The sequence below is a fragment of the Psammomys obesus genome, unplaced genomic scaffold, assembly GCF_907164565.1.
Source record: "Psammomys obesus unplaced genomic scaffold, mPsaObe1.curated_primary_1811, whole genome shotgun sequence".
In the NCBI taxonomy this organism is placed as follows: Eukaryota; Metazoa; Chordata; class Mammalia; order Rodentia; family Muridae; genus Psammomys; species Psammomys obesus.
Window position 1 is genome coordinate 1396568 of NW_026585895.1, and position 26948 is coordinate 1423515.

The 26948-nt window shown below is 43.8% G+C and overlaps 2 protein-coding genes across 2 annotated transcripts in view; both read left to right on the plus strand.

The window, feature by feature from the left end:
• Nucleotides 1-4333, plus strand: part of LOC129671447 (uncharacterized) — a 4833-nt gene extending 500 nt beyond the window's left edge. Inside the window, exons 2-3 of the mRNA XM_055600437.1 lie at nt 132-878; nt 3488-4333. Of these exons, the coding sequence (XP_055456412.1) occupies nt 132-878; nt 3488-3538 (798 nt within the window). The 3' untranslated portion in view covers nt 3539-4333. The remainder of the gene's footprint in view (nt 1-131; nt 879-3487) is intronic.
• Zdhhc5 (zinc finger DHHC-type palmitoyltransferase 5) lies at nt 4255-26609 on the plus strand. The gene is made up of 11 exons (XM_055599937.1): nt 4255-4611; nt 12306-12427; nt 18064-18221; nt 19815-19987; nt 20135-20237; nt 21082-21173; nt 21658-21790; nt 22110-22233; nt 23497-23609; nt 24005-24864; nt 25287-26609. Exons 1-11 carry the CDS (start codon nt 4508-4510, stop codon nt 25450-25452), a joined length of 2148 nt encoding a protein of 715 aa, XP_055455912.1. The 5' UTR covers nt 4255-4507; the 3' UTR covers nt 25453-26609.
• Nucleotides 26610-26948: the final 339 nt, after the last annotated feature.

The following is a 26948-nucleotide window of genomic DNA, read 5'->3' on the forward strand; positions in this document are numbered from 1 at the left end:
CGCTGGGAGGCGGCGGCGGCGACGACGGTGGCGGCCACGGGCACCGCGCCGCGGGTGAGTCCCGGAGACGCTGGCCCCTGCGGAACCGGAAGTGCCGGGCGGGCGAGGTGGGAGGGGAGAGTGACCTCTAGGGAAGGGGGGACCGCGGAGGGGCGGAGGTGAGGCCCTACCCCTCGCCGGGCTCCGCGGGCCCCGAAACGGGCGGCCGCAGGGTCCGGGAGCCGCGGCCTCCGGGGCGCGGGGCCGGTTGGTGCCCGGCCGCCCGGGCGCGGAGCCGCCGCCCCTTCCGCCCCCGGCCCACGATTCTCGGCTCCGGCGGGCCCTGCGCGCGGTGGGTTCCGTGGTTTGTGGCCCAGGGGCTGGGCAGCTCCGGCCGCTGCCCGGAGCTCGGTCCTGTTCCCCTTCCGCGGCTCCGCGGCTCAGGCCCCTCGCCCTGCGCTCCGCTGGTCCTTAGGTTGGCCAGAGCCTCGTCCTGTGGCTACCTGTTCTTTCTCCCCTCCGACTGCCGCTTCTCCCTACCCCCACCAGCCAGGTGCTCCATGCCGTCAGTACTTTGTACTTTTTATAAGTGGAGCTTGACTGTGTTGGACGATATTTTATCTCCAGGAGTCTGTTCCTGGGGAGGAGTAAAGCTCCTCAGTTGGCCCAATGAAACCGCTGAAATGACAAACAAGAAAGTGACTAAAGTTATTAGAAGGAGTCGGGAGAATCAGATACATGTTACATTGCCTTTCTTGTCGTCTTGGATTAACTTCCTGGTTATTGCCATCGGGTCCGGGATAATCTTAGGTGTGGATCTCCATCCTTTTATCCCAGTGTGCGCCTGCTTGCTATCAGATCTCTCTGGTGGTCATCACACAGAAATTCACCTAACGTTGGTAAGAATTCTGTTGACAGAGACAGAGGATACCTACCTCTGTCTCTGAAGGGAAAAACAACAACAAAAACACTCCTTAAACTTCGGCATGGGTCTTTTCTCATAGCTGTGTGCGTTATTCTGTATGGCATCTCCATTACTGTATATTCAAGTTTACTGTGCTATAGAGCTTAGTTACTTTAACAAATAATACATGTGCTGTCTGTGGCATTGCTCCTAAGGAACTGCTGGTATTAAACCTTTAAAGCCTTCAAACTACATATCCTGAATTGTTGGCTTTGTAAGGTTTTTTGTTGTTTTGAGACAGGATCTCTCTAGCCTTGGCTGTCTTGGAACACACTTTGTAGACCTAGCTGGCCTCTAACTCACAGAGGTCTGTCAGCTTCTGCCTCTCAGGTGTTGGGATTAAAGGCGAGGGCTGCCACACCTGGCTCTGTATTGTTTGTTTTATACATACATGTTCTCACACCGTGATTCCTCCCATCTGTCAGCATGTGTCATACACATTCTTGTGCACTTTGGTGATACCGGTGTGGATCCACCAGAGTGTGACTGATGAACCATACTCACCCTTCTGGTTTCACCCCTTATCTTTCTGTACCACATTCCTTTGCTGGGACTTGGTATTGTTATTTATACCTAATAAATTATTTTATATTGTCCCTTCTAATAGATATCCTAACATTTCAAATGATGGGCTCATTTATTTCTCAGTATGTGGTTCCAAAATTGCATGGCCTTCAATGTCGGCTGTACCATGGCAGTATTAATCTGTGTGGCTTTTATTCTGTAGTAAATGTGATTGCAATAGTATAGGATTCAAGCTGATTAACTCTGTAATATTTAAGTAATTTTCTTTCTTTTTTGTTTTCTTAAGACGGTTTCTCAGTGTAGCTTTGACTGTCCTGGAGTTCACTCTGTAGACCAGGCTGACCTCACAGAGATGCGCCTGCCTCTGCCTCTGGAGTGCTGGGATTAAAGGCGTGCACCACCAGCACCAGGCTGTTTAAGTAATTTTCGTCCTTTAATCTTTGGAGTTTTGAGGAAAACATCTGCTGTACTGTCTACATAGCAAGAAATGTGCTGGTTCCAGTTGATGATAGTGGCACACGCCTTTAATCCCAGCACTCCACGGAGACAGAGGCAGGCAGATCTCTGAGTTTGAGGCCAGCCTGGTCTACAGAGTGAGTTCCAAGAGAGCCAAGGCTACACAGAGAAATCCTGTCTCGAAAAAACAAACAAAAAGATATAGGCCCTAATTTAGAAAACAAAAATAATCATAAAATCAGGACTGAATAGGATCTGGCTTTTAGGACCTTAAAAACTTACTGCAATCTTTGGGTCTTCATTGTGGTTTTGTTTTGTTTTCCTTTTGAGTCAAAGTCTCACTATGTAGCCCGGCTGGCCTGGAAGCAATGCATGGCAGGGTGGCTTGGAGATCCACCTGCCTCTGCTGAGATTAAAGGCGTTCACCACCATGACTGAGTGGTGACGGTAACTGGCTCCTTTGCCTTCTATGTCTTAGTTAAGAAAAGAAGTGATAAATTCCAGGACACGTTTGTATTTCATTGTCTGGATCTTTCGATGTTTTTTTATTGGTATCAAATAGTGGGGAATAGCGCTGCTTTCATTTAAAATTCTAACGTAAGGAGTAATCTTGGTCTGTAGATGGTAAGTTATCATTAGGCATGTAGTGTGGTAGGAAGGGTCTGTGTCAGCAGTTAGACTCTTGAGCTCTGAGCCTGGCTACCCAAGTGATTCAGTGGAATGGCCTCAGGCCTTCCCTAGCCTTCAATTTTACAAGCTAGGGTAAGGGACTCTGACAGTACCTAATGTGAGTAAAGTGCTTTGAGATCACCAGATGAGAAGCACCCAGAGAATTAAGGTGCTCGTGTTGTTTTGTTACTGTGACCAACAGGAATAATCGCTCCTCTAATCATGCTGGATTAGGGGAGCTTAGTTTACCTACTAATAGGCCAGTGCTAGGAATTAAAAATCCTGAATATGGAAGAAAAGGATCAATCTCTTTGTTGGACTCATTTCTCATAACCTTTTGGGGCAAGATTGTTTCTTGCCTGGGACCCTTAATAGATGATTCCAAAGGGCCAAAAATTGAATTTGTGCCTCTCTGGTGTTGTAGCTAAAAGCCATAGGCATAGAAAGAGACACAGAAAAAGAAAATGATAATTGCTGTCCTATTTTTAAGCGTCCTTTCCTCAATGTAGGAATAAATATTCTCTTTGTCCAAAGAGAAATCTGTAGTGCTCTTGATTCACTTTTGTGTCCTTGTTTGTTTTTAGATTTTTGTATTGTTGCTATGTGTTACTGTACTTTTGTCTAGAGAGATGGGCTTATAAAAGCTAGTCCTTGGATGACCTTAGGTCAGATAAGACTAGGTTCTCCTCCTTTCGATCAGAGTAGCCCTTAAAAAGGTAAAGGACTCTGAATGTATTTTCTTCTCCATTTAGAGTTTATTCCCACATAAGTAGAAAATACTCTTTCTTTCAAAAGACAACTTTTAACAGTGGCCTGTGTGGTTTTAGCCGTGTTATTAAGAAATATGAAAGAATTTTTTTTTTTTTTTGATAAAAGATATTTGATTTTCTCCAGGTAAAGGACTGTATCCCACTTGAACTCTACATTCAGGAAGCCCACGATTGAAGACAAAAGATCAGAGACATTGACCAACCTGGAAACAGGGACATCTTTGGAACTTTACTTACCTACAGTAATGTTTTAAACTGTTATCAGCTGAACCTGACTCCATCTTATTCTGCTTATTGGAAAGGACATGGCTTCAAGGATTTTAAATTTCCTTTTGGTTTTTCATGAACTCTATGGGAAATGGAGTCCTTAAAGGACTTGGGAATAACAAGAAGAGATTGAAACGGACAGTACTGCTGTCTGTTTTTTCTCCCCCTTCAAAGAAAAGGATTTACAACTCAACTCGGAACAGCTGTTGTCCAACTTTGGCCATCAAGGAGAAATAAATAAAATTAAATCACCATTGCCAGATGACTAGCCCTGGTGAAGTCAAGGTGTGAGAGTGGTGGCATTGAGAAGGCTGCCGAAAAGCGACAAGGACTGTAGTTTAAAAAACAAAATCGGCTTCTTTTTAAAGCTGGAAGAGACCCCACGTTCCTTCTTGGATTAAGCTAGAAACCCAGGGCACACCTTTTAGGTGCTGCTCATATTTTTGGAAGTGTGCTGTTGTGGAGGGCCTTTCCCTGACACTCTTCTCCATTTGAAGACCTGCCTTCATCCATGAGCTATACCTTGCTCTGCCTGACTCTCCATGCTTTCCACCCGCAACTGTTTGCAAGCGTGCAGCCTATTTGTCTGCAAGTTTTAAATTGTACAAGTTGTATTTCTTAATCTCCTTTTCTACTTTGTTCTGCGGAGGTGGTTGTTAATCAATTGAAATCACCTTTCCCCCTCCCATGTGCTTTCCTTCATCTGAGATCTTTTGACCTTCATTTTTATTTGGGAGGGGGAAGGGTGATAATTTTACATTTTCTGTTTTCTCCAGTTTCTTTCCTCTCTGTTTCCCTCATCCCATTTTCTTGTCTGTTCTGCCGCTGCGTGGGCCTGGGCTATGCGGCAGGGCACATCATTCATCAGAGCTCCAACATGCCCGCAGAGTCTGGAAAGAGGTTCAAACCCAGCAAGTATGTACCGGTCTCAGCAGCCGCCATATTTCTAGTGGGAGCTACAACACTCTTCTTTGCCTTTACGTGAGTTTTCTCCCCAGAAGCATTTGAGGGTGGGAGGGTCCATGGGAAATGAAGACTATTTCTTCAGTTTCATTAGTTATTTGGAAGGCCAAATAGATGCCTGTCCTTACTCTGATGCTGTTTCTACTTTCCTCTGCTTCCTGTCATTGGGAATCATAGATTTCTTCATGTTTTCCTATCTAGTTCCATCACAGGTGATACTAAACTAGGAAGGAAGTAGGAAAACAGAGAGGCTTGAAGAACTTAAACTAGAGGAAGGCAACTAGAATAGAATTAAATCTTACTGCATTGTTTGTTTGTTTGTTTGTTTGAGACACGATCTCTGTAGAGTTCTGCCTGTCCTAGAACTTGCTTTGTAGACAAGGCTGGCCATGAACTCACAGAGATCCTCCTGCCTCTGCCTCTCAAATGCTGAGAGCAAAGGCTTGTACCACCAGGTCGTGCTGACTTAAGTCTGTTCAAGTAGCAATCAGTCACACTCGGATGTCTGGCATACAGGGTATAGAGATTGTGAACCTGAGAAGCGTGGCTGCTGCCACAGTCGCCGTCTTTTCCTTTTTGAGACAGTGTCACTATGTTGTCTGTGCTGGCCTGGAATTGCCTAAGTAGACCAGGCTGCCTCAAATCTGTGTCAATCTTCCCTCTGCCCCCTGAATTCTTAGATCTTATCCCTTAATTTTACCTTGCTCTGCCAGAACTGCTTTCAAGATTTGAGAATTTTTAGACAGGATCTTGCTATATAGCCCAGGCTGACCTTAAATTCATGAGCCTCTTGTATTAGTTTCTGAGCACTGTGAGAATTGGTTTAAGATATACTAATGAGACAGTTTTGGTTTTTAGTGTTACCCAGATGCTTTCTTTATACTGTAAGAGCTAAGGTCTGGAGAAGTAAAGGCTCCTCAGAAAGAACGAGCTTTATTTAGGAAGAAAATGCTAGTAGAGTCATTTGTGTTAGTTCCTACTAAGAAGAGGGGGAGTTCTTGTGTTCATTAGTTCTAATGGGGAAGGTAGATGGCTTTCAAAGATACGTTTCTTACAATCTAGGGTCTGTAGCCATCCTAGTTAGGATCTTAAGACTTTGTTCATGCACTTGTCTTACTGGGGGAGATTATGAATTTTCCCTTTCTCCTGTCCCACCTGTGGCCACCTAGTATCTTTTCTGTTAGCAGTTTATGAGTCTGTACCATCCTTCTGGGCTTTATACTGTTGAGCTGTTGAGGAAGCATTCCAGTTGCACCTCTTGGAGTGATCAGGGAACCAAGATCTTCATTCTTCGTTATCTTTTCACCTGTAGCTCATCTTCTGCTCTTGATATGCTGAGTAGCAAAAGATGGTGTGCTTCTTTAGACATGTTTTGAATTTTGCTGTTTTTGGCATAAGCAAAATAAAAAATTTAACCAAGGGACCTTTCTATCTTTGTGTTTTAGTGGCAGTTGTGCTGGATCAGGAGAGCTATGTAACCGGATCAGGTTAATACCTTAGCCTGCCTGATGGGAATGTCTGTTTCCCTTTGGGAGTCAAGCTCTTCTAGATAAGTGTTCAGGGGAGTAAGGGTTTTTTTGTTTGTTTGTTTGTTTGTTTTCCTCCTCTCTCTCTCTCTCTCTCTCTCTCAAATTGTTGCGATCTCACATGCAAAATTCTCATTTTAATTTGTTAATCTGGAAGCGCTTGGCTTGTTATACCAGTTTGCCTAGAAAGAATTGTCCTGACAGGCACTGTCTTACTGACAGTTGAAGCGATTTAGCCTACTTCTTCTTTTTTTTGCTGCTAGTTGAGTAGGGTCCCTCTTGTTATAGCAGCTGCCGCAAAAGTGCTTTGTTTTCGTGGTGCTAGGGATTGACTCTAGGGCCTTGTGTATGCTAGGTATTTTTAACACTAAACTACACCTTTAGTGTGGGAGAAAATGGAGGATGTTATTGATTATTTGGAATTTGGATTATTTGGAATTGTTTGGAATTGCCTAAAATCACAGGTGAAAATCCTCCATCATTAGTTTCCACAGGATCAATGTCTGGGCTTCCCTTTCTTACCAAAGTCTCACTTGTCCACCCTGTGGACATAAGCACTTTGTTGATAGCGCTTTATCACTTAGCTGTGTTTTGTTTTTGTTTTGGTGCCCTCAGAAGCCAGGCCAGAAAGTGGCCTGGGTACCTTGGAACTGGAGTTGTAGGAGGTTGTATGAGTGCCATGTGGACAGTGGGAATTAAACTTTGGTCATGTGGAAGAACAACAGTGCCCTTAACAACGGAGCCATCGCTATCGCCATCATCTAGCTCTTGCTACTTCTGAGAGTCTCTTTTCTGACTGAAGCATCTCCTAAATAAGCATACTTCTGGGCTGAGGCACCACTGTTCTCAAGAATGGTTCTTTTGTGCATTCTGCTGTCTCCCTCTTTGAGGGTCGGTTCCTTGGAAAACACTGTTTAAAACTGGGTGCCACATGAAAAGAATTTGAAATGGAGAGATCAAGAAGGCTCTTTTTGAACCCACATCTATGTGGGGCCATAAGTCTGTAAGTGCTCTGTCAATCTCCTGTTCTTCTCAGCAGGTTACAAGTGGCTCTTACATCAGTCTAGGTCCCAGGTGGTAATTACTTTGGGACCCAGAGGATGGGGAGCAGGAGGAAGAGTTTCTTTCAGCTGGCAGACGTAATTAGTAGAGGTATGTAGGCTTCAACTCATTAGGAACAATTTACCCTCCATGCTTCTTTGTTAAGTAGGGAAAGCTATGAACAGAAATTACCAGTTAGGTCTGGTCATCAAAGAAATAATGACACTTTTCTGCCCCAGTGAAGTCTGCAAAGAGTAGTTGAGGTTCTTCTCCCTAGAGCTGATCCTCCTCCTCATTGGATTCATTTGTTCAGGACTAAAGCCTGACAGGAATGGTGAGCATTCTGTCTTAATTCATTTCTCTCTCCACTGTTTGGGGAGGAGAGTATCTGCTTAAGTAAACACACCCTTTCCTGGTTAGTTTAATAGAATTTGCTTCTGGGTCCCATCTTTGGTAGTTTAATAGTTTTTGTTGTTTATTTTTTAAGACAAGGTTTCTCTGTGCAACCATGGCTGTCCTGGAACTGGATCTATAGACTAGTCTGGCCTTGAACTCAGCTCCACCTGCCTCTCTCTCAAAGAATGATGGAAATAAAGGTGTGTGCCTTTATTTCCACCTCTGGCTACTTTTTGTTTAAGACAGAGTCTCACCGTGTAACCCTGGTTAGTTTGGAACTCGTTGTCTGTACCAGGCTGACGTCAGATTCGTAGAGATCTGCCTGCCTTTGCCTCCTCAGTATTGGGATTAAAGATAAGTGTCACCATGCCTGGCTCTGGAGGGCAGGAGACCTAGTTTGGCACTTCGTTAATGTTTCTGGACTTCAGTTCTTCCTTTCTTACTATCAAGAAGATGTTGAACTGGATCGGTTTATTTCAGCCTTGTGAACTCTTCTGGATGGCTTCTTACATGGAATCTCAGTACATAAATTAAAAATTGGGAATGCTGCAGTTCAAATGAGGCTAATTTATACAAGTCCAGCTAGTTGGGGTTTCCCTTTTTACCTTCCCAGGCTGCCTGAGACCTGAGAGCTCCTGACAGCATCGTTGGGAATCATTAAATTGATCTTCTCTAAAGTGTTCTATAATAACAGAGTCTCAAATTTTCATTTCTGAGGTTGGGGAGTAAGAGGTAGGGAGATCGTGTTTTCGGTAGAATAGAGAGCATTTAGTAATCCAGATGGTCTTTCCAGGGTCCTATCTGTGGTGCAGTCTGCTTTCTTTGTGAGTCTACCTCAGCTCTATTCCAACCTTTCAATCTACAGAGTTGGGCAACTTCTGACTTTTCTTTTTTCCCCCTGTCATACCTGTGGAGGTGTTAGCACCTGGTTTGAGTGGGAACAACCGCATGATCTGGGGCATTAATTGAGCCCTGGTTGCTCCTTTCCTTTCCACGGGCTTTTCCTCATCCAGGAATAAGTGCCCAGGTCCTGCAGCATACGTGGCTCGCTTGATAGGAATTACAGGGTTTAGAAGTACAAAAATGAAACATATGAACCTCTCAGAGGACAAATTGTTTTTTGTTTTTTTTTTTTTTCCCCATGGGATCTTGAAGAAAGCATTCCTTGATGAAATTCTAGGCTGGAAATGGGGTCTCCATTTCAGCCTTCTCATCAGGAAACACTAAACAGATGCTCAGGTAGTGTGCTAGGAGTGGGTGGAGAGTGTGGGCCTGTTCTTCAGGAGCTTCTTGCCTCGGGTTTAAGTATCCCTGAATTAGCATCTCACATAGGGAGTGGGTCAAGGATGAAAGAGCTGGATAGAAACTGACGACAGTGGTGATGTTCTGGGTCTTCTGTCAAGTGAATCCTCAGTATTATACATGCTGCTTTAAGAAGAATTCTAGAGACAAAGCATGGCACATGCCTTTATCTCAGCATTTGGAAGGCAGTCGAGCTCGTCTCTTGAGTAAGAGAACAGCCTGGCCCCATAGTGAGGACCTTGCTCAAACCTCCCTTCACTCCCAAAAAAGAATTTTAGCATCTTTTCAGACATTCTCCTTCATTTTCATGTGTGTATTGTACAACTAAAGTAGCAAGTGTAAGACTTTCTTGTGAACTGAGACAGGATTAGAAACTAAAACTTAACTTTTTTCTTTCTAGGAATTTAACTTTTTTTTTCTTTCAAGTAGTAGAAAGGGTTAGAAATGCTAGGTAGCAGGATTTCAGGAGAGTGTATATTGAAACCCCCACATCCCTTGTACTTGGCATTGAAAATAGGCATAATGAATGGGTGGGCAGAAGAACCTGTTCTACCTGGGGTGGTGTATGTCTGGGAATCCCATCAGTGAGTCAGTCTTCTGAGCTGCAGCCACTCCCTAAACTTCTCTTGTGCTCTGTGATTATCACTTACAGAGCCAAGGACAAGTCCTAACTTCTCTGCTTAGCTCTAGCTGCATCTTTCTCCATCAAGGCAACTAATTCAAACAGGCCACTTGCTGTGGTCATCTTGGAATCTGGCAGAGTGCTGAAGCATAGAAAGACTTTCCTCAAGACAAATGGAATATAGGGTATGGCTTAAACAGGCTGTTGAGGCTGGTTATTCCTTCATCTAGAAGTAGTGAATCTAAATATAGGAGATACTGTTCATGACGGTAAATTATTGAATCACTTAGACATTCTGTCACTGGGGACAGTCTTTATTTTGACAGTAGATAGACTCAGTTCCACAATTATACACTCACTGAGATGTACTGAGAGGTTTGGAGGTAAAGGAATTGGATGATTTATTTTGTTTGGAAACTGAAGAAAAGGTGGGATCTAAAAGATGAAGAGTAGAGCCAGGTGTGGTGGCACAGCCTGTAATACTATCACTCAGGAGGCTAAAGCAGGCCTCCTGAGGAGTTCCGTAGGGTGAGGGTATTCCAGGGTGGAATAGGTGGCATGAACAGGCCTGAGGCCTTCTTTCAAACACAAATCAAAACAGGTGAGGTGGGAGGAAAGGAGAAGAAGAAAGACCCAGATTGGATGCTGAGTGAGGGGCTGCAGTGACCAGTTCTAAGAACTTTTAATCACAGCACCTCAGTGCTCTTAAGATTTAATTTAGTCTTCCTTGTAATTATCTTCCCAGGCTGTAGGAGTGAAGTGAGTCACCCTTTCTCTTCTTCCTCAGGCGGAAATTGAAGGGACAGCTAAGTACTAGGGAGGGGCTCTGACCTGGATGACTGGTTTGCAGTTTCTCTCTTTCCCTCCTAAGAAACCTAGGGAGTGAGACTTCCAGTAGGGCTCAGCAGGGACTCTTCCTTCTTAAGTTTTACTCCAGAGCTGTACAGAGAAGCACACTCTATAGGTCTCTGTGATACTAGTGTGAAATTGACTGAGGGCTGTTGTCACTTTGACATCTGTCTTTATTATTTTGATTCCCAAGAAAAAGAAGCAATGAATTTATTGATGTTTACTGTCTGCAAAGCCTGACTCATAAATAGTATTTAAATTTTTAAATGGTTGGCTGAATTTGAAAAACTGGATAGCGGTGATAAAGATTTGTGTCTCATTGGTTTATTTAAATCTTACTAAGAAGCCCACTGCTTCTAAATTGTCCTGGCTCACTATTTAGAATTGTGGTTTTTTGTTTGTTTGTTTGTTTTAGTGGGAACTGAGCATCTTTCTTGGCTCTTGTATTTCAGACTAGAATGTTGTCTTATTATCCTAGTTTGTTTTTCCGTCATTAAACTCTTCCTGTCTTCTGACTGTCCGGGTAAAAGGGACAAGGGCAGATGCTGTCCTGAATCTAGAGATTAAGTTCTCAACCACGAGGCAGATTAGGGTATTTAGCCACTGTCTTGTAGTGAGTAGGAAGTTCTCTCTGAGGTGGGAGAAGAGGTTCACACAGAAGTGTGAACTCCTGAAAAGTCAAGACAGCCGATCTATATTCAGAGTATGGTTCTGAAAGAATCTGAACTCAGACTTAGAGTAGCACACTTTTCTCTTTCTTGTCAAAGATACCTAAAGCACCCCTCATTATTTGAGTTCTGTGAATGCTGGATATGTGTGGTCAGTTCCCCCCTGTAGGGGTTAGATTTCTTTGATCTGTAGTTGGCTACTTTTTTCTCTTGTTCTTGACTCCATCTTCAGATGTCAGGAGAAATCCAGTCCTTTGTCCTTTATTTTGTATAGAGTGCTTCACAAATTTGCATGCTTTTCTTGCATAGAGGCCATGATAATCTAAATTATTCTAACTTTAGTATATGTGCTGCCAGAGTGAACACTGTTTCTGCTATAGGCCACATGGATCTTGAACTGCAATTGTACTTTCTTCATGCCAAGTGTTGGTGTTTCAGGTGTGCACTCCTGTGCCTTGCTTAATTTCTGTGTTCTAATGTACATTCTTGTCTGTGTTATTTTGTCTTTTTGAGACAAGTTTTCTCTGTGTTGCTCTTGCTGTCCGGGAACTCTCTGTCTCTGTAGATCGGGGCTGGCCTTAAACTCAGAGATCCACTCACAGAGACGGCCCCCCCCCCCCCCGCCCCAGGAACAAAGGTGTGCACTACCACACCCGTATTGTTATTGTTTTCAGTTATCAACCATTAGAATTACCTTCTAAGCTGGTTGTGGTGGCCCATACCTGTGATCCCAGCACTCTGGGGAGCAGAAGCAGGTGGAACTCTGAGCCAGCCTGGTCTACCAAGGGAGTCCAGGACAGCAAAGACTGCACAGAGAAACCATGTCTGAAAACAGACAAATAAACAAACAAACAAATGAAAATTCGCCTCTAGATAGGTGACAGTGGAGAAACCTAAGGCAGTGGAGATTGGGTCAGAGCTAACTGTGGAGATGGAAGAGGCAGGCAGTGTCCATGTGCTTGCCCGGGCTGTTGTGCAGGTCAGTGGGACATGGATCCAGAACCCTTAGGTTGCGCCAAACAGGAGTGTAGCTGATGCTCAGACACAGTCAATCCCTAGTTCTTGTGTCTGGTTTATAAGGAGATAAGTCATATTGTAAAGCTATGCAGGTTCTGAAGAACAAGACCTTGATGTAGGGACTTAACACAGGAGAGATTATTTCATGGGACACTTGGCTACTGATGGGAAGGATAAAGGTAATTTGGGATGCCTGAGGTAAACCACCTAAGAATTACATGTGTGACTCAGAGGCTGAGTCTCTCTGCCCAACGTGTTTGAGGCTGTCTTCATTTTCTTTATTTTCTGCAGGTGTCCAGGACTAAGCCTGAATGTGTCACCTGCAGTGCCCATCTACAATGCAATTATGTTTCTTTTTGTGCTGGCCAATTTCAGCATGGCCACGTTTATGGACCCAGGAATTTTCCCGCGAGGTAAGATTTTTCTGTACTCTTCATTTAAGCTTCATGTAAGTTGTCATTAAAAATATTTGGGCACATAACAGTTGATTTTGGGCTTGTAGGATTCTATGATACTGTTACAGGAATATATCACAATAAGTAGTTATTTGATTCACTTTGGTTCAAACCTTTTATTATTTAAATTTTATTAAGGTTTTTTTAATAGTTTGATTAGACTCTTATCCTTTGGCTTTTCCAAGGTCCTCCCCCATTTCCCTACTCACCCAACGTTATGGAAAAAAAGAGGAAAATCAAAACAAAAAGCACACACACATAAAACTGGAGTCTGTTTTGTGTTTCATTACTACCATTGGTCCTGGGCTTGATACCTACTGTCAGTCTATTGGAGAAATTAATTTTTTATCTTTCTCAAGAGTTACCAACTGTAAATAGCATCTTGATTATGGGAGGTGGCTTTGGTTTGCTTCTTTGGATCAAATCTTTGATTTTTATTCAGAAATTTATTTAGAGCTTGTAGATTGAGTGATGTTAGGTACAAACTACAGTGGAAGTATGGGTAAGGTTCTTTTGAGAACTTAGACCTGGGTGCAGTTATATCTGCTCAGAGAAATGGTAATGGACTGCTAAGAATGGTGAGAAGACTTTACCAAGCAGAAGGCTGAGGAAGTGCACACAGAGACTTGTACCTTTGGAATGGTGAAGTCATCAGTCTTGGAGGATATAGTGTAGTGTTATGGTCCGAACAGAAAAGAAACCCAGAGCCAAGCTGTGAAGGACTTCCATGTGCTAAATTAAACAATTAAGCTTCTGGTAAATACATTATGCTTTTTTTCTTTCATACCAAGGGGTCTTTAATTTACAGAAAATAAATCTTCAGTGTATAGGCATTGGCAAAAATTTGAGTTTAAGGCTAGATTTACAGCTTTTTTAGAAGTAGATTTAACAGAATCATTATGACAGCTTAATGGGGTAGAGCAAAGAGTGAAAAATAATCTGCTGCTACCCAACCCTGAACATGCTTGATCTTGTCTGAGCTCAGAAGCTGAGCAAGGTTAGGCCTCTGTGGTACTTAGATGGGAGAGGAGAGTTTTATTGTTGTAGTTTTAAGGTTCATAACTTGGGAGATAAATTAAATAAATTTTGTTTTGTTTGTTTTTCAAGACAGGGTTTTGCTGTGTAACAGCTCTGGCTGCCCTGGAGCTCATTCTGTAGAGCAGTCTGTCCTTGAAATCACAAAGATCCTTCTGTCTCTGCCTCCTGAGTGCTGGGATTACAGGCTTGTGCCACCACCACCTGGTTTGGATGCTGATTTTTTATAACTGAATAGGCTGTATATTTGCTTTTGTTTTTTTCTGTGCTAGGGATTGAGCCTAGGCCCAGACAAACACTCTACCATTGAGCTATTCTCTTAGACCCAGATAATGAATTTTTAGCTACTCCTTGGTACCCAGTGGGCAATTGAATGTGAGAGTTAAATACTTTGTTTTAGGAGTGTGCAGCTATGGTATTTGAAACAGCAAGAGTAAAGATTTTCTAGAGAAAGTAGAGTAAGCTTAGGAAAGAGATGAGTTAAGACCTGGTCTGTTCTGCCATTTTTATTGTGCGTATTGGAAAAAGCCATTGAAGAGGGATTGAACAAGAAGGAGGAGAGAGGAAAGAGAAAGCCGAGGAGAATTCATGAAGTGACTGACTTATTGGTAGTATAGTGACTCAAAATCTCCATTGTTTTGGTCACTAAGAATTGATTCTTTAAAGGATACTTTCTAGGCAGGGTCTCCCTCTGTAGCCCAGGCTGGCCTTGTTCTGGATTAGCCTCCTGGGTGCCGCAGTTACAGGTGAGAGCCACTATCACCAGGCAAAAACTTGATCGTAATTGTGGTTCAAGAAGTATACTTATGTGTGTATAAGAAAAAGATAGAGCTGAATTACAGTTTGAAGGAAAATGAGGAAGCAGAATCAGCAAGTGTTAGATTTCCTCTTGTCTTTAAGCAAAGAAGGTAGAGGATGGTATGCTGTTTTAAGGGAGAAGCAAACCTTTTACAAAACAGAAGACCACCATGTTGGTAGCATGAGGAAATGGAGTCAGAGAAGAATGTGAAGCTAAATAGAATGGGAAAAGCTGAAAGTAAATTTGCAGAGAAATGGATGCTTTCTAGTGCGTATTGGAAGTCCTGCTCATAGAGGAAGTAGGCTCTTCTTTGGAAAGTGGATGAGAATAGGAAGTACCAGGAGGAAGAGATGGCGAGACCATGAGCTGACAAAAAATTGTTACTAATGACACCTCACACATCTGATATCATATTCTAATCAGACTTGGGATAGCAAGTGAGATGAGGTTTTGCTGAACGCTGTTGTGCTCTGAAAGCCTGCCTCAGTGTTAGTGATCATTTGGGATTTCTGTAAGAAAAGGCTCTTTGTACCCCAAAACCAAGGAAAGATGTTTTTAATGAGTTATTAACATTCATTCATCAGATAGTTAGTAGCCTATTATGTAAATGCAAGGCTTTTTATGCTTGAGCTAGCTCCCAAATAATGACAATGGAGACCTTTATATGTATTAATGATAGCTTTGGGCCTATAGCGGGGCAGATACTCTATTCTAACCTGGCAGTTCTGGCCTGGCCTACTTTGAAGATGCGCGGCCCATTATCTGTCCTCTTAGTCTTGCCCTGGCACTTCCTTCTTCATCTGTGTCATGGGAACATCTGTGTCCTGGGAAGCTGCAACCCCCCCCTCCCTGCACCTCCCACCACACACACACAGTCTCTTCCTCTCCTGGCCTGCTATTGCCTGTTTAGCTGTTGTTTTGACCAATCAGAAGGTGATTGAAAACATCTGTCTGCTTCTGCCTCCTACGCTGGGATTAAAGGTGTGCACCACTACTGCCTGGCTTGTTTGTTTGTTTGTTTGTTTATATTTTTATGGTTTATTCGCTTTACGTTCCAATCATAGCTCTTCCCTTGTCAACTCCCAGTACCACCCTCCCTCCCTCTTCCCTAGTTCTCAGAAAGGGGAGTCCTTCTCTCCTCCCCTACCATCTGACCCAAGCCTATCAAGTCTCATCAGGACTGCCTGCATCCTCTTCCTCTTTGGCCTGGTAAGGCTGCTCCACACATACCAGGGGGAAGTGATCAAAGAGCAGGCCACAGAGTCCGACAGCCCTACTGCCTGGCTTTTTAAGATATTTTTAAGGTCATTACTTTAAAATTGCCAAGTACAGAAGGATATATGGAATCTCCCTTTGCTCCTACGCTAGCCTCAAACCTGGGCTCACACAACTGTCCCACTTCAACTTCCCCAGAACCCTTGAACATAGCCATGCACTGTCATCTCAGCACAGAAATTTTTGTAAGTCAAATGCTTGGTGCCTTAGAATTTCTGACCCTTCACCTTATCATTTACAGTATTTAGCTCCTATTTAACAGCACTACATCCCTGAAAGCTTTTGCGTATGAGCTGGACATGGTTGCACAACTTCATCCCAGTCTGCAGAGACAGAGACAGGCAGATTTATGTAGTTTCGGTGTAGCCAGGGCTATGTAGTAAGACCATATATCAGAAACAAACCATCATTTTATATGTGCATATATTTCTTCCAGTCTGGGGATTGAACCCAATACCTTGTGCGTGGCGCACAAGAGATCCACTGCTTCTAGGATTAAAGGTATTTGTTCCCATGACTGGCTGAAAACTTCATTTTTAATGCCTGTATTATTACTTTTTGGAGCAAGAGATTTCTTTGTGGGAAAAGGTATTTTGGTGGGTAAATTATCTTTTAAGATAGATTCATACTATGTAGACCAAGGAAAAAAAATCAGCATTTGCTGTCACTTTCTGAGCACCTTTTCTTTGGTTTCTTTTTTTTTTTTTTTTTTTTTTTTTGAGATAGGGTTTCTCTGGGTAGCCTTGGCAGTTCTGGACTCATTTGTAGTCGAGACTGGCTTGGAACTCACAGAGATCCACCTGCCTCCATCTCCCTGAGCACTAGAAATACAGGTGTGTGCCATTGCGCCCTCCTTGAGCACAGTACCTTTCTTTTAAAGCCTACTTCCCAATGCAGAACAAACTGCTTCCTCACCTGCGTCCAGTAGCACATGGAGAGGCGATCACCTGTATCAGCTGATAGTTCCCAGGCTCCCTTTCCCATTAGGCTGTAAACCTCTCAAAGGCAGAAACCATGAGTTTTTTAAAAATAATTTTTACTTAAATGTAAATTTTAATTTTCAGTTAATTGCATGGGGGTACAGTGGTACATGCCTTTAATCCCAGCACTCATGGAGGCAGAGGCAGAGGAATATGAATTTGAGACCACTCTGGTCTACAGAGGGAGTTCTAGGACAGCTAGAGCTACACAGAGAAACTGTCAAAAAAAGACTTTAAAAAAATTGTTTTTATTTACTTAATTTTTTAAACTTTTTTTAAATTCATTTATTATATATACAGTATTCCGTCTGCATGCCAGAAAAGGGCTACTTCCGTTTTCTGTGTGCATATATATGTTACTTTGTATGTGTGTGTCGTAGTTCACCTTGCACACATGGAGTTGGTTCTCTCCTTACACTTCATGAGTCCCAGGAACCAAAGTCAGGCTGTCAGGCATGACAGCCAGTTCCTTTATTGGCTGCACTATTCCACCAGCCCTATAAAATTTTCATTCAGTTTTTATATGCATGTAGACACAGATAAAAGAAGATATTAATGTGTTTTCACACGATAATTAGCATTCACTTGTAGGCAGCATCACTGGAAGTAGGGACCGGGGAAGGAAGGGTATCAGCATCCATTAACAGATTACTCCTTTTTTTTTTTTTTTTTTTAAGAATTTATGGCTGGGCGAGGTGGTGAGCGCCTTTAATCCCAGCATATGGGAGGCAGAGGCAGGAAGATTTCTGAGTTCGAGGCTAGCCTGGTCCAAGACAGCCAGGGCTATTATACAGGGAAACCTTGTCTTGAAAAAAACAAAAACAAACCCCAAAGAAATATTTATATTGTGCTGGAGAGATGGCTAAGTGGCTAAGAACACAGGCTAGTCTTAAAGAGGACACAGGTTTTATTCCCATCACTCACATGCTTACTCACAAGTCTATAACTCTTCTTCCAGGGGATTTGATGCCCTATTCTGCCTATGGGGGCACTCTTCCCATGTGGTGCATATACTTCAGGCAAACATACGTACATAAAATGAAAATAAATATGCGTTCAATTTCTTGACCCCACAGTGAAGGGAGAACTGATTCCTGAGAGTTGTCTTCTGCCCACACTTACACACACAGAATAATGACAAATAACAAATATTTTAATTAAGAATGTGTATTCTTGCTATTCCTTGTATGAGGGGAAAACTTTTATTTTTAGCCATGCAGTCTGATGTGAGCTGTGATTTATAAAATACAACATTATGTTGAAGGACTTTAGAAACTGTGTTTTGGGGCTAGAGAGAGAGAGAGAGAGCTCGGTGGTTAGGAGTGTACATTACCCCTGCAGAGACCCTGAGTTCAATTCCAGCACTCACAGCTCACAGCTGTCTGTAGCCCCACACCAGTGGGTTAAACACTGCGTTCATGGCACACTCGAGTTTTAAACATTCTGTCTTCCTAGTACTCAGTAGTTTGGGCATAGTTGTTTTAAAAGGTTCTTTTTTTCTCTAGCTGAAGAGGACGAAGACAAAGAAGACGACTTCCGCGCTCCCCTTTACAAGACAGTGGAGATCAAGGGCATCCAGGTGCGGATGAAGTGGTGTGCCACCTGCCGCTTCTACCGCCCTCCCCGGTGCTCCCACTGCAGCGTCTGTGACAACTGCGTGGAGGTGAGCCTCGGTGTCCATCCCACATTGTCTGCTTCCGTCCTGTCGAGTGCACTCTGTTTCCTTTGTAAGCACAGTTTTTATCATTTTATTTATGTACACGGATGCTTTTGCCTGGGCACTGTGTGCATTCTGGAGGCCAGAAACAGGTGTCAGTCAGATCCCTGGAAATGGAGTTACAGACATCTGTGAGCATCCATGTGGGGGAGGGAGCCTGAGTCCTGTAGATCTCTTCAACTCTCTTTTTAAAAATAAACTTTAAATAAAGTTTTGTTTTTCTATTTTTGAGTATACCTGCCTGAGGAGGCCAGAAGGTGGCATTAGATCCCCTGGAACTAGAGTTTCCCATGGTTGGTTGTGAGCCACTCTATGGGTGCTGGACTCAGACCCAGGGGCCATCTTTGCACCCCTAGAGTAAATTGTTTTCATCAAAGATTCATTTTTTAAATTATGTGTATGTGTATTTGTGGGTGTTTTCATATGACGTCCCAGTGACCAAGGAGGCCAAAAGGTTAGGATCCTCCCAGAGCCTGATTTGGGTCATTTCTAAAGTACCTGATGTGGTGCTGTGAGTTGATGTCAGGTCCTGCAGGAGCAGCACACTCTAGTCACTGAGCCAGCCTTGTAGCCTGTAGAGTAGATTCCTGAAGCATAGCCCTGTCAAGCTGCCAAAGGTGCACGGGCCAGCTGAATCAAATGGCATTTCGAGGAGCACACATGAGAGCCAGCACCAAACTCTGTTACTACGCCGGGAAGCTTTAACAACAGCTTTTCTGACCCCAGGATTCATAGCTTCAGCCTTCCACCCTGTGGTTACTTAGTGTTAATCTCTTCTACAAAAAGCATGTTCTTGTGTTTAGTTCTGTTTTCATAGCTATCATTCTTTGTTGTCTTATTTTTATTTTCATAAATCTTGAATGTTTTGCCAACATTTGCCTTTTTGGTCCCATAGAATTTATCTATCTATTTATTTTAAAGCAAGGACTTTATTATACTTAGCCATGGCTGGCCTAGAACATAGTGTATAGACCAGGTTGGCCTCAAACTTGTGGCCATTCTCCTGTGTCCTAAGTATTGGAGTTGTAGACTTGTAGCACCATGCCAAACTTTAGATCAGCGTGAGAACTTGGCTTTGACTAACCTCTGGGAGGTCATTCTTTCCGTTAACATAGAGGAATCGAAACTGCTTTAAGTATTGTAAATGTAATTTTTTTTAGAACTTTAAAATTTGTAACTAAATGATGAACATGATTATGATTATAAATTACTAAAAGTAAAACTTAAGTTTTATTATTTTGTTCCTCTTTTCAACAGAAGGGATCTAATACTGTTTTTTTGTTATTTTGGTTTTTGTCTTCTTTTTGTGTATGTGAGAGTGTGTGTGTACATGTGTGTATGTATATAGGTGTGCCTGGCAAACATGTGAATGTTAGAGGGCCACTAGCAGGGGTTGGTTGTCTCTTTCTAGCATGTGAGTCCCAGGGATTGAACCCAGGTGGTCAGGCTTGGTGGCCGATGCCTTCGCCTGGGGCAGCCTCTGCCAACCCTAGTGCTATGTTCTGGGGATGCTTTTATTCTGTCTCTTTTTGCTCCTAGGAATTTGATCATCACTGCCCGTGGGTGAACAACTGTATCGGTCGCAGGAACTACAGATATTTCTTCCTTTTCCTTCTTTCCCTGACAGCCCACATTATGGGTGTGTTTGGCTTTGGCCTCCTTTATGTCCTCTATCACATGGAAGAACTCTCAGAGGTCCGCACTGCTGTCACGTATCCTTGAAGGCCTTTGGCTTGTAGGATGGGGTTGGGAGGACAAGTCAAGTCCTTGAATCAGGAAAGTTAAAGCAGAAGTGGTCACAGTAGAGCTGGGGAGAGCAAAGTGACATTTTTCTTTTTTCCTTGACTACTTGGAATCAGAATGGCAGTGATGTGTGTGGCTGGCTTATTTTTCATTCCTGTAGCTGGCCTCACAGGATTTCATGTGGTGCTGGTGGCTAGGGGACGCACAACCAATGAACAGGTACCAGGGGACTGAACAGGGCATGTGTTAAGCCCTTACTAGTGAAGAGCATATCACTTTCACAAACAGACTATCAGCAAATACTACTGTTACGATATAGAGAGTAATAGTAGTGGCAAAGAGAGTGAGGTAGGCCGAGGCCCTCCGTTAGGAAAGTAAAGCTGAGAATGGTGGTGCACATCTGGGATCTTACTTAGGGCTGAGGCAGTAGGATGATGGACTTGGACCCTGTCTCCAAAAGGGGATGAAAAATAACCTTAAGAAATGGCCTTGTAATCCAGGCGTGGTGCCACACGTCTGTCATCCCACCATTTGGGAGGCAGAGGCAAGTGGATCTCTGAGTTTGAGGCCAGCCTGGTCTACAGAGTGAGTTCCAGGACAGCCAAGGCTACACAGAGAACCCTATCTTGAAAAGCCAAAAAGGGGGGCGGCGGGGGAGAGAAATGGCCCTGTAATTCTTTTAACAAATATGTGGGTTTATAGAAACTAACTGGGACAGGTTTTATGAAGCACATAAGAGGAGGTGACCTTAATTGCTTATTTTTGCCTTGCAGTCTGTGTTCTCTCATCTGTGGATATATCATACTGTATTGGATATAGCTAGTATGCAGAGGATATATGCAGTTACTATTAACAATTCATAAGGGAGTTCATCTGTAGGCTACTTTAGTCACTATTCAGAAAGCTAACCCCATTTTATCTGATGTTTGGGGTCGGCTTTAGTGAGGTCAACTAGAACCCCATTCGTCGTCATCGCAAGTGTCAAGTCTTTTCCCAAAAGAGTGGCTGCACAATACTTTGCTTCTTGGCATAGTCTGGCTCACCAGTTCCTTTTATCTACCAGGTTACAGGTAAATTCCGTGGAGGTGTGAACCCCTTCACCAATGGCTGCTGTAACAATGTCAGCCGCGTCCTCTGCAGTTCTCCAGCACCCAGGTACACCCACGCCTTCGACTTCTTGGGCAAAGTTTTGTCTCCTTTGGGTTTGTTCTGAATAAGGGAAGTCTGATGGAAAATGGGCTTTTGGGGTGGTTTTGCTTTTAGAATGGCGAGAGCTACAAGGCAGAGACATGTTGATCCCTTGGTGACTTCTTGAGTTCAATGGATAGTGTTTTAAGTGTGGTCAATGGCCCTTGAGAACTGGGGATGCATAAGGTGGCGTGCTGGATGCCTGTCTGGAAAAGCCTGTTCTTGATGAAGATGCGCATTGAATCAGATCACTTAGTTTAGTGCTAACCTTGGTAGTAAATTGTTGGGATGGTGTTTTTGATGGTGAATATGGGGGTCTAGTTCTTTGTCCCTGAGCTATATACCTCAGTCCATGCCTGTTTACTGTATGTGCACAATGCTCACACTTGGTGTGCAAGTAGAAATTTTGAATGAAATAGTAAGTGAAAGCCTTCTCACTCTTGTTACACAGGTATTTGGGGAGACCAAAGAAAGAGAAGACCATTGTAATCAGACCTCCTTTCCTTCGACCAGAAGTGTCAGATGGGCAGATAACTGTGAAGATCATGGATAATGGCATCCAGGGAGAACTGAGGAGGACTAAGGTGAGCAATACGGAAGTAAAGCCAGGGAAACCCAGAGAATTGCACCCATTGCAAAGAGCTAGAAACTTGCATTGAGTGTACATCTTTGTGTTAAAGTCACTTAAATACAGATCTTTTCTTTATTAGATTTCAAGTTCAATGACAATATATACCGAGCCTGTTTCTTTCCATGTCCATGAAGACATCTTTCAGATGTTAGATGCTCAACTTTTCTTTGTTCTTTATTATTCCAAACTAACTTGTCCCAGTACTTTAATGCCAACTTAATGTTATCTTACTGCAGTTTCCCAGTCTGATATTTCCTCCTTTCATTTATTAGTCTAAGGGAAGCCTAGAGATAACGGAGAGCCAGTCTGCAGATGCGGAACCTCCACCTCCTCCTAAGCCGGACCTGAGTCGATATACAGGGCTGCGAACCCACCTCAGCCTGGGTACTAATGAGGGTAAGGGCTGCCTTGATCTGGGAGATCGTAGAGGTAGAAGACAGAAATGAGGTGCCGTGTAAGCTGCTCAGAACATAAGGGCTGGAGGGGACACTCAGAGTTAGAGCTGAGGACACCCAGCAGGTGACGCTCAGAATTAGAGCTGAGGACACCCAGCAGATGACACTCGAGTAGTTTTCCTTGGATGGCTTAAAGTGAAGGAGGGGGGCCAGGGAGCAGGGGAGTGGTTTAGACTTTGCAGAGAACTGCTTTTTACAGTCTTACATACTATATCTGTGCATGGGGCTTGGTGGGGTAGGTAGATCAAAGGACAGCCTCCAGAAGTTTGGTTCTTTCCTTCTACTATGGATTCTGGAAATTGAATGAGGTCATTAGGCTTTTATGGCAAGTGCTTTTACTTTCTGAGTAAAAGAATCAGAGAGTTTCTTAGTATGTTTGTTGCATTTGCCCACTAAAAATTCTGAAACTAGTATAGATCTTTGCTCTTCAAAAAAAAAGAAAAATCATCAGTTGGGTGTGTTGGTGCATGCCTTTAATCCCAGTGCTCAGGGAGGCAGAGGACAGCCAGGGCTGTTACACAGAGAAACCCTGTCTCTAAAAACAAAAAACAAAAACAAAAAAATAAATAAAAATAAAAAAATTCAGTACCTCCTCCCAGGTAGTGGTGGCTCACACCTTTAGTGGTGGGTCACCAGGGAGGCAGAGGCGGGTCTGAGGTAAGGCGTGGTCTACAAAGTTAGTTCCAGTTCTGCTACGCTACACAGAAACCCTGTCTCGAAAAACAAAACAAAAAAGAAACAAGCACAATGTAGTTCAGCCTGTCACTGAACTCATGGAAGTCTGCTTGCGTGTAACTAATAAGAAAAATAAAATTAAAAAAAAAAAAAAAAAGTTAAATAAAATATGAAGAAAAAAAAAAAAGAAGTCTGCTTGCCTTTGCCTTTGCTGGGATTAAAGGTATGTACTACCACACCCGGCCTTACCATTAGTTTTAGATTTTTATTGTGTGTCTGTGGGTACTTGACCTGCATGTGTGTGTCTGCTCACCACTTGTCCTCCTGCTTCAGCCTTCTGAGTAGATGGGACTATAGGCCTGTATCTAAGGACCAGGCCCTACTGAGTCCTAAAGACTAATTGCAGCAAAATACTGTTCTCTAGACTTTGCTTTTATTAGGTCTACTTTACTCTACCATGTCTTTTAGAGACTCCATGGAAGTTAAAAGAATGAACTTGTAAAGTAGTGCTCTCTGGGTTCCCCCATAGATAGCAGTCTCTTGGGCAAGGACAGCCCCCCTACACCTACCATGTACAAGTATCGACCAGGTTACAGCAGCAGCAGTGCGTCCGCCGCCATGCCTCATTCCTCCAGCGCCAAGGTACTGTGTACTCTAAGAAGCTGCGCTAGTTCTTAAGGAAAAGAGGGAATGTAAACATTAAGGGCATTTATTGATTATTGGCATTAATGGAATTGAATTCCTTTATGTTTTTCATCAAAAAAGGAGCAATAATGCATACAGGATAAAAACACCAGTTAGAGTCAAGTCAGATTTCAGAAACCACTTCTGCCAAGCTAGTCTCTGAAAGCCTCATTTCTTGCCTCTTAAAATGAGGTATTTGTTCCAAGTCACAGCTTTGCATTAAGAGAAACCACATGATGTCCAAGTTTGAAGTGTACTACTGGTGTATAATTTGTTCTTCAGTGTCTGTTTGAGTTCTACTGTCTGGCAGTTGTCAAAAAGAGTGCTAAGACTGTTTTACTCATTTTCCACAGCTGAGTCGTGGAGACAGTCTGAAGGAGCCAACTTCAATTGCAGATAGCAGCCGCCAGCCCAGCTACCGCTCAGAGCCCAGCTTGGAGCCAGAGAGCTTTCGGTCTCCCACTTTTGGCAAAAGCTTTCATTTTGATCCATTGTCCAGTGGTTCACGGTCATCCAGCCTCAAGTCAGCCCAGGGCACGGGCTTTGAGCTGGGCCACTTGCAGTCCATTCGTTCAGAGGGCACCACGTCCACCTCCTATAAGAGCCTGGCCAATCAGACACGCAATGGAAGTCTATCTTACGACAGCCTCCTCACTCCTTCAGACAGCCCTGATTTTGAGTCAGTACAGGCAGGGCCTGAGCCAGACCCACCTTTAGGCTACACCTCTCCCTTCCTTTCAGCCCGGCTGGCCCAGCAACGGGAAGCCGAGAGGCATCCACGTTTGGTGCCAACCGGCCCACCACACCGAGAGCCCTCACCAGTCCGTTATGACAATCTGTCTCGCCACATTGTGGCCTCCCTCCAGGAGCGAGAGAAGCTGCTACGACAGTCGCCTCCACTTGCAGGACGTGAGGAAGAGCCAGGTGTGGGAGACTCAGGCATTCAGTCAACACCAGGCTCTGGCCAGGCCCCTCGTACTAGTTCCTCCTCAGATGACTCAAAGAGATCACCCCTGAGCAAGACTCCACTGGGACGCCCAGCTGTACCCCGCTTTGGCAAACCAGATGGGCTAAGGGGCCGGGGACTAGGGTCCCCTGAACCAGGCCCAACTGCCCCCTACCTGGGCCGATCAATGTCTTACAGCAGCCAAAAAGCCCCATCTGGTGTCTCTGAGACAGAGGAAGTAGCACTGCAGCCATTACTGACCCCCAAGTAAGTATTTGTCTTCTGTCCCCTCGTTCGGCTTAAGTAGCAAGAGGCATTGGGTCTTCATCTCAACGTGACTGTAGTGTACTGTAGGCCCTGGGATATTATCCTTAGAACAGTTTCATAGTTGATTGCTCTTATGGACAACCCTCCTGAGATGTTGAAGACTGATAATATTCCTGTAATACTATCTTCCTCAAAGTTTTACTTGCCAAAAAGTGTGTGAGAGCTGTGGTTAAGAATGAATTGGGGACAAAGAGAGTCAGCCTTATCTTAAGCATGTCAATAAAGTAAAAAGGACTGGATTGTTTGGGTAAGAAAGTATGTGAAAAGCTCTCCCCTCCCCCCATATCAGACCATTTTTGTGTGCGTTTTGTGCGTATTTTGTGCATCATTTTCCTGATGTCTGTTTCTTCTTTCCCCCCCAGAGATGAAGTACAGCTCAAGACCACCTACAGCAAATCCAATGGACAGCCCAAGAGTATAGGCTCTGCTTCCCCTGGCCCAGGGCAGCCACCTCTCAGTAGCCCCACGAGGGGAGGAGTCAAGAAGGTGTCAGGGGTGGGTGGTACCACTTATGAGATTTCTGTGTGAATCTTGGCGCCTCCCCTCCCCCACACCTCTGCACCTACACCAAAGGGCCTCAGGTGGCCACCTCCCTTCCCTCAAGGGGCTCCCCTACTTTGCATGGACATTTTTAAACCACCGATTCCAACAGGATGAGGCTTGTTTTATAAAATGCCATGGGGTTAAGGAGACTTGGGGCCCTGAGACTGGGGGTGGCAACCCTCCCCTCCCTTCCACCTTTGATCTTTTAAGATCTTCCCCTTCCTTGATCCCTGGACCAGACTCAGTGGACATTTGTGCAATTGCTCACCCTGGAGGGAACCAGATCATTTTTAAACCAGAAATAATTTTTTTTATTATTGTTACGGATTCTATTTTTTTCCTCTTCTCCGTTACCAGGTGTGTGTGTACATATATATATATATATTATAAATATCAAAGAAATTATATATCTATCCTGGGATGGGAAAACAAGGGAGGGATATATAGACACATATATATATATAAGGAAGGGGACTTTATTCTTCCCTTTCCTTAGACCAGCAGGAAAAGAGAGACATTAAAGTCTTCCTTTTCTCCATGGCTCCCTCTCTTTTGTCCCAGTTATCCACTGAGGAAACAGCACCCTCTGGTGGTGCTGAGTGATTAGAAACGAAACCTGGGTAAGTCTGGGTTCTTGGTTGGATAAAGGAACTTGAGCTAGTTTTCTAGGCTCATTGACATCTAGTTTCCCCAGAAAGGGGTCACAGTTCCACAACGGTGGTATGGTAGGAGATCAGGAAGAGAGCTTGGCCTAATTTAAGAAACATCAGGCAACCCTGCCCCATTCTCGGGACACAGGGATTGTGGTGGGCTTCATTAAACCCCTTCAATGCTTCCCTATAATCTGCAGTTAAAATGATCTTACAATCCAAGGCCAGGAGAGAAGAATCCAAAAAGCAATATTTTTCATCATATGCCAAACATGGGGTAGAGAGAAGGAGTGGCAGGCCTCAGCCCCTCCAGTTGTCCCCTGGGGTTTACCCCTTAGCCCACCTCAATATGGTGCTGGGTAGAGGGGGTAGCTGGGTTCTGACCTTTCAACAGGGAAGACCCCAGCCTCTATACAGAGACCCTTTAATTTTTTTATTCTGATTAGCCATTTTAAACCAACAAGGAATAAAATAAATCCTGATCTAACCAGCTCCCCTGACTTGTGTTTTGTCTGGTGAAGGCAGGCTGAATGGTTTTGTGGAAGTCAAAAGGAAACCAAATTAGGTGCTCTGCTGGATGGATACAAAGAACCTAATTTTTCATAACAAAAACACCTTGTCTTTTGATGTCTTAAGAGAACTCTTCTGTCTTTAACTTCCTCTTTAGAAAGTAAAAAGAGCAACCAGGCTTGGTGGCACTCCCCTTTAATCCCAGGACTCAAGGAGGTGGAGGCAGGTAAATCTCTGAATTTGCCAGCCTGTTCTACAAAGCGAGTTCAGGATAGCAGGGTACACAGAGAAACCCCGTCTCTCTCACACACACACAAAATG

Coding starts and splice junctions, on each gene's coding strand:
- Zdhhc5 (XM_055599937.1), top strand. CDS start 4,508: ATGCCCGCAGAGTCTGGAAAGAGGTTCAAACCCAGCAAGTATGTACCG. Junction 12,428..18,063: donor CCCAGGAATTTTCCCGCGAG/GTAAGATTTTTC, acceptor TTTTTTCTCTAG/CTGAAGAGGACGAAGACAAA. Junction 23,610..24,004: donor CTCATTCCTCCAGCGCCAAG/GTACTGTGTACT, acceptor CATTTTCCACAG/CTGAGTCGTGGAGACAGTCT.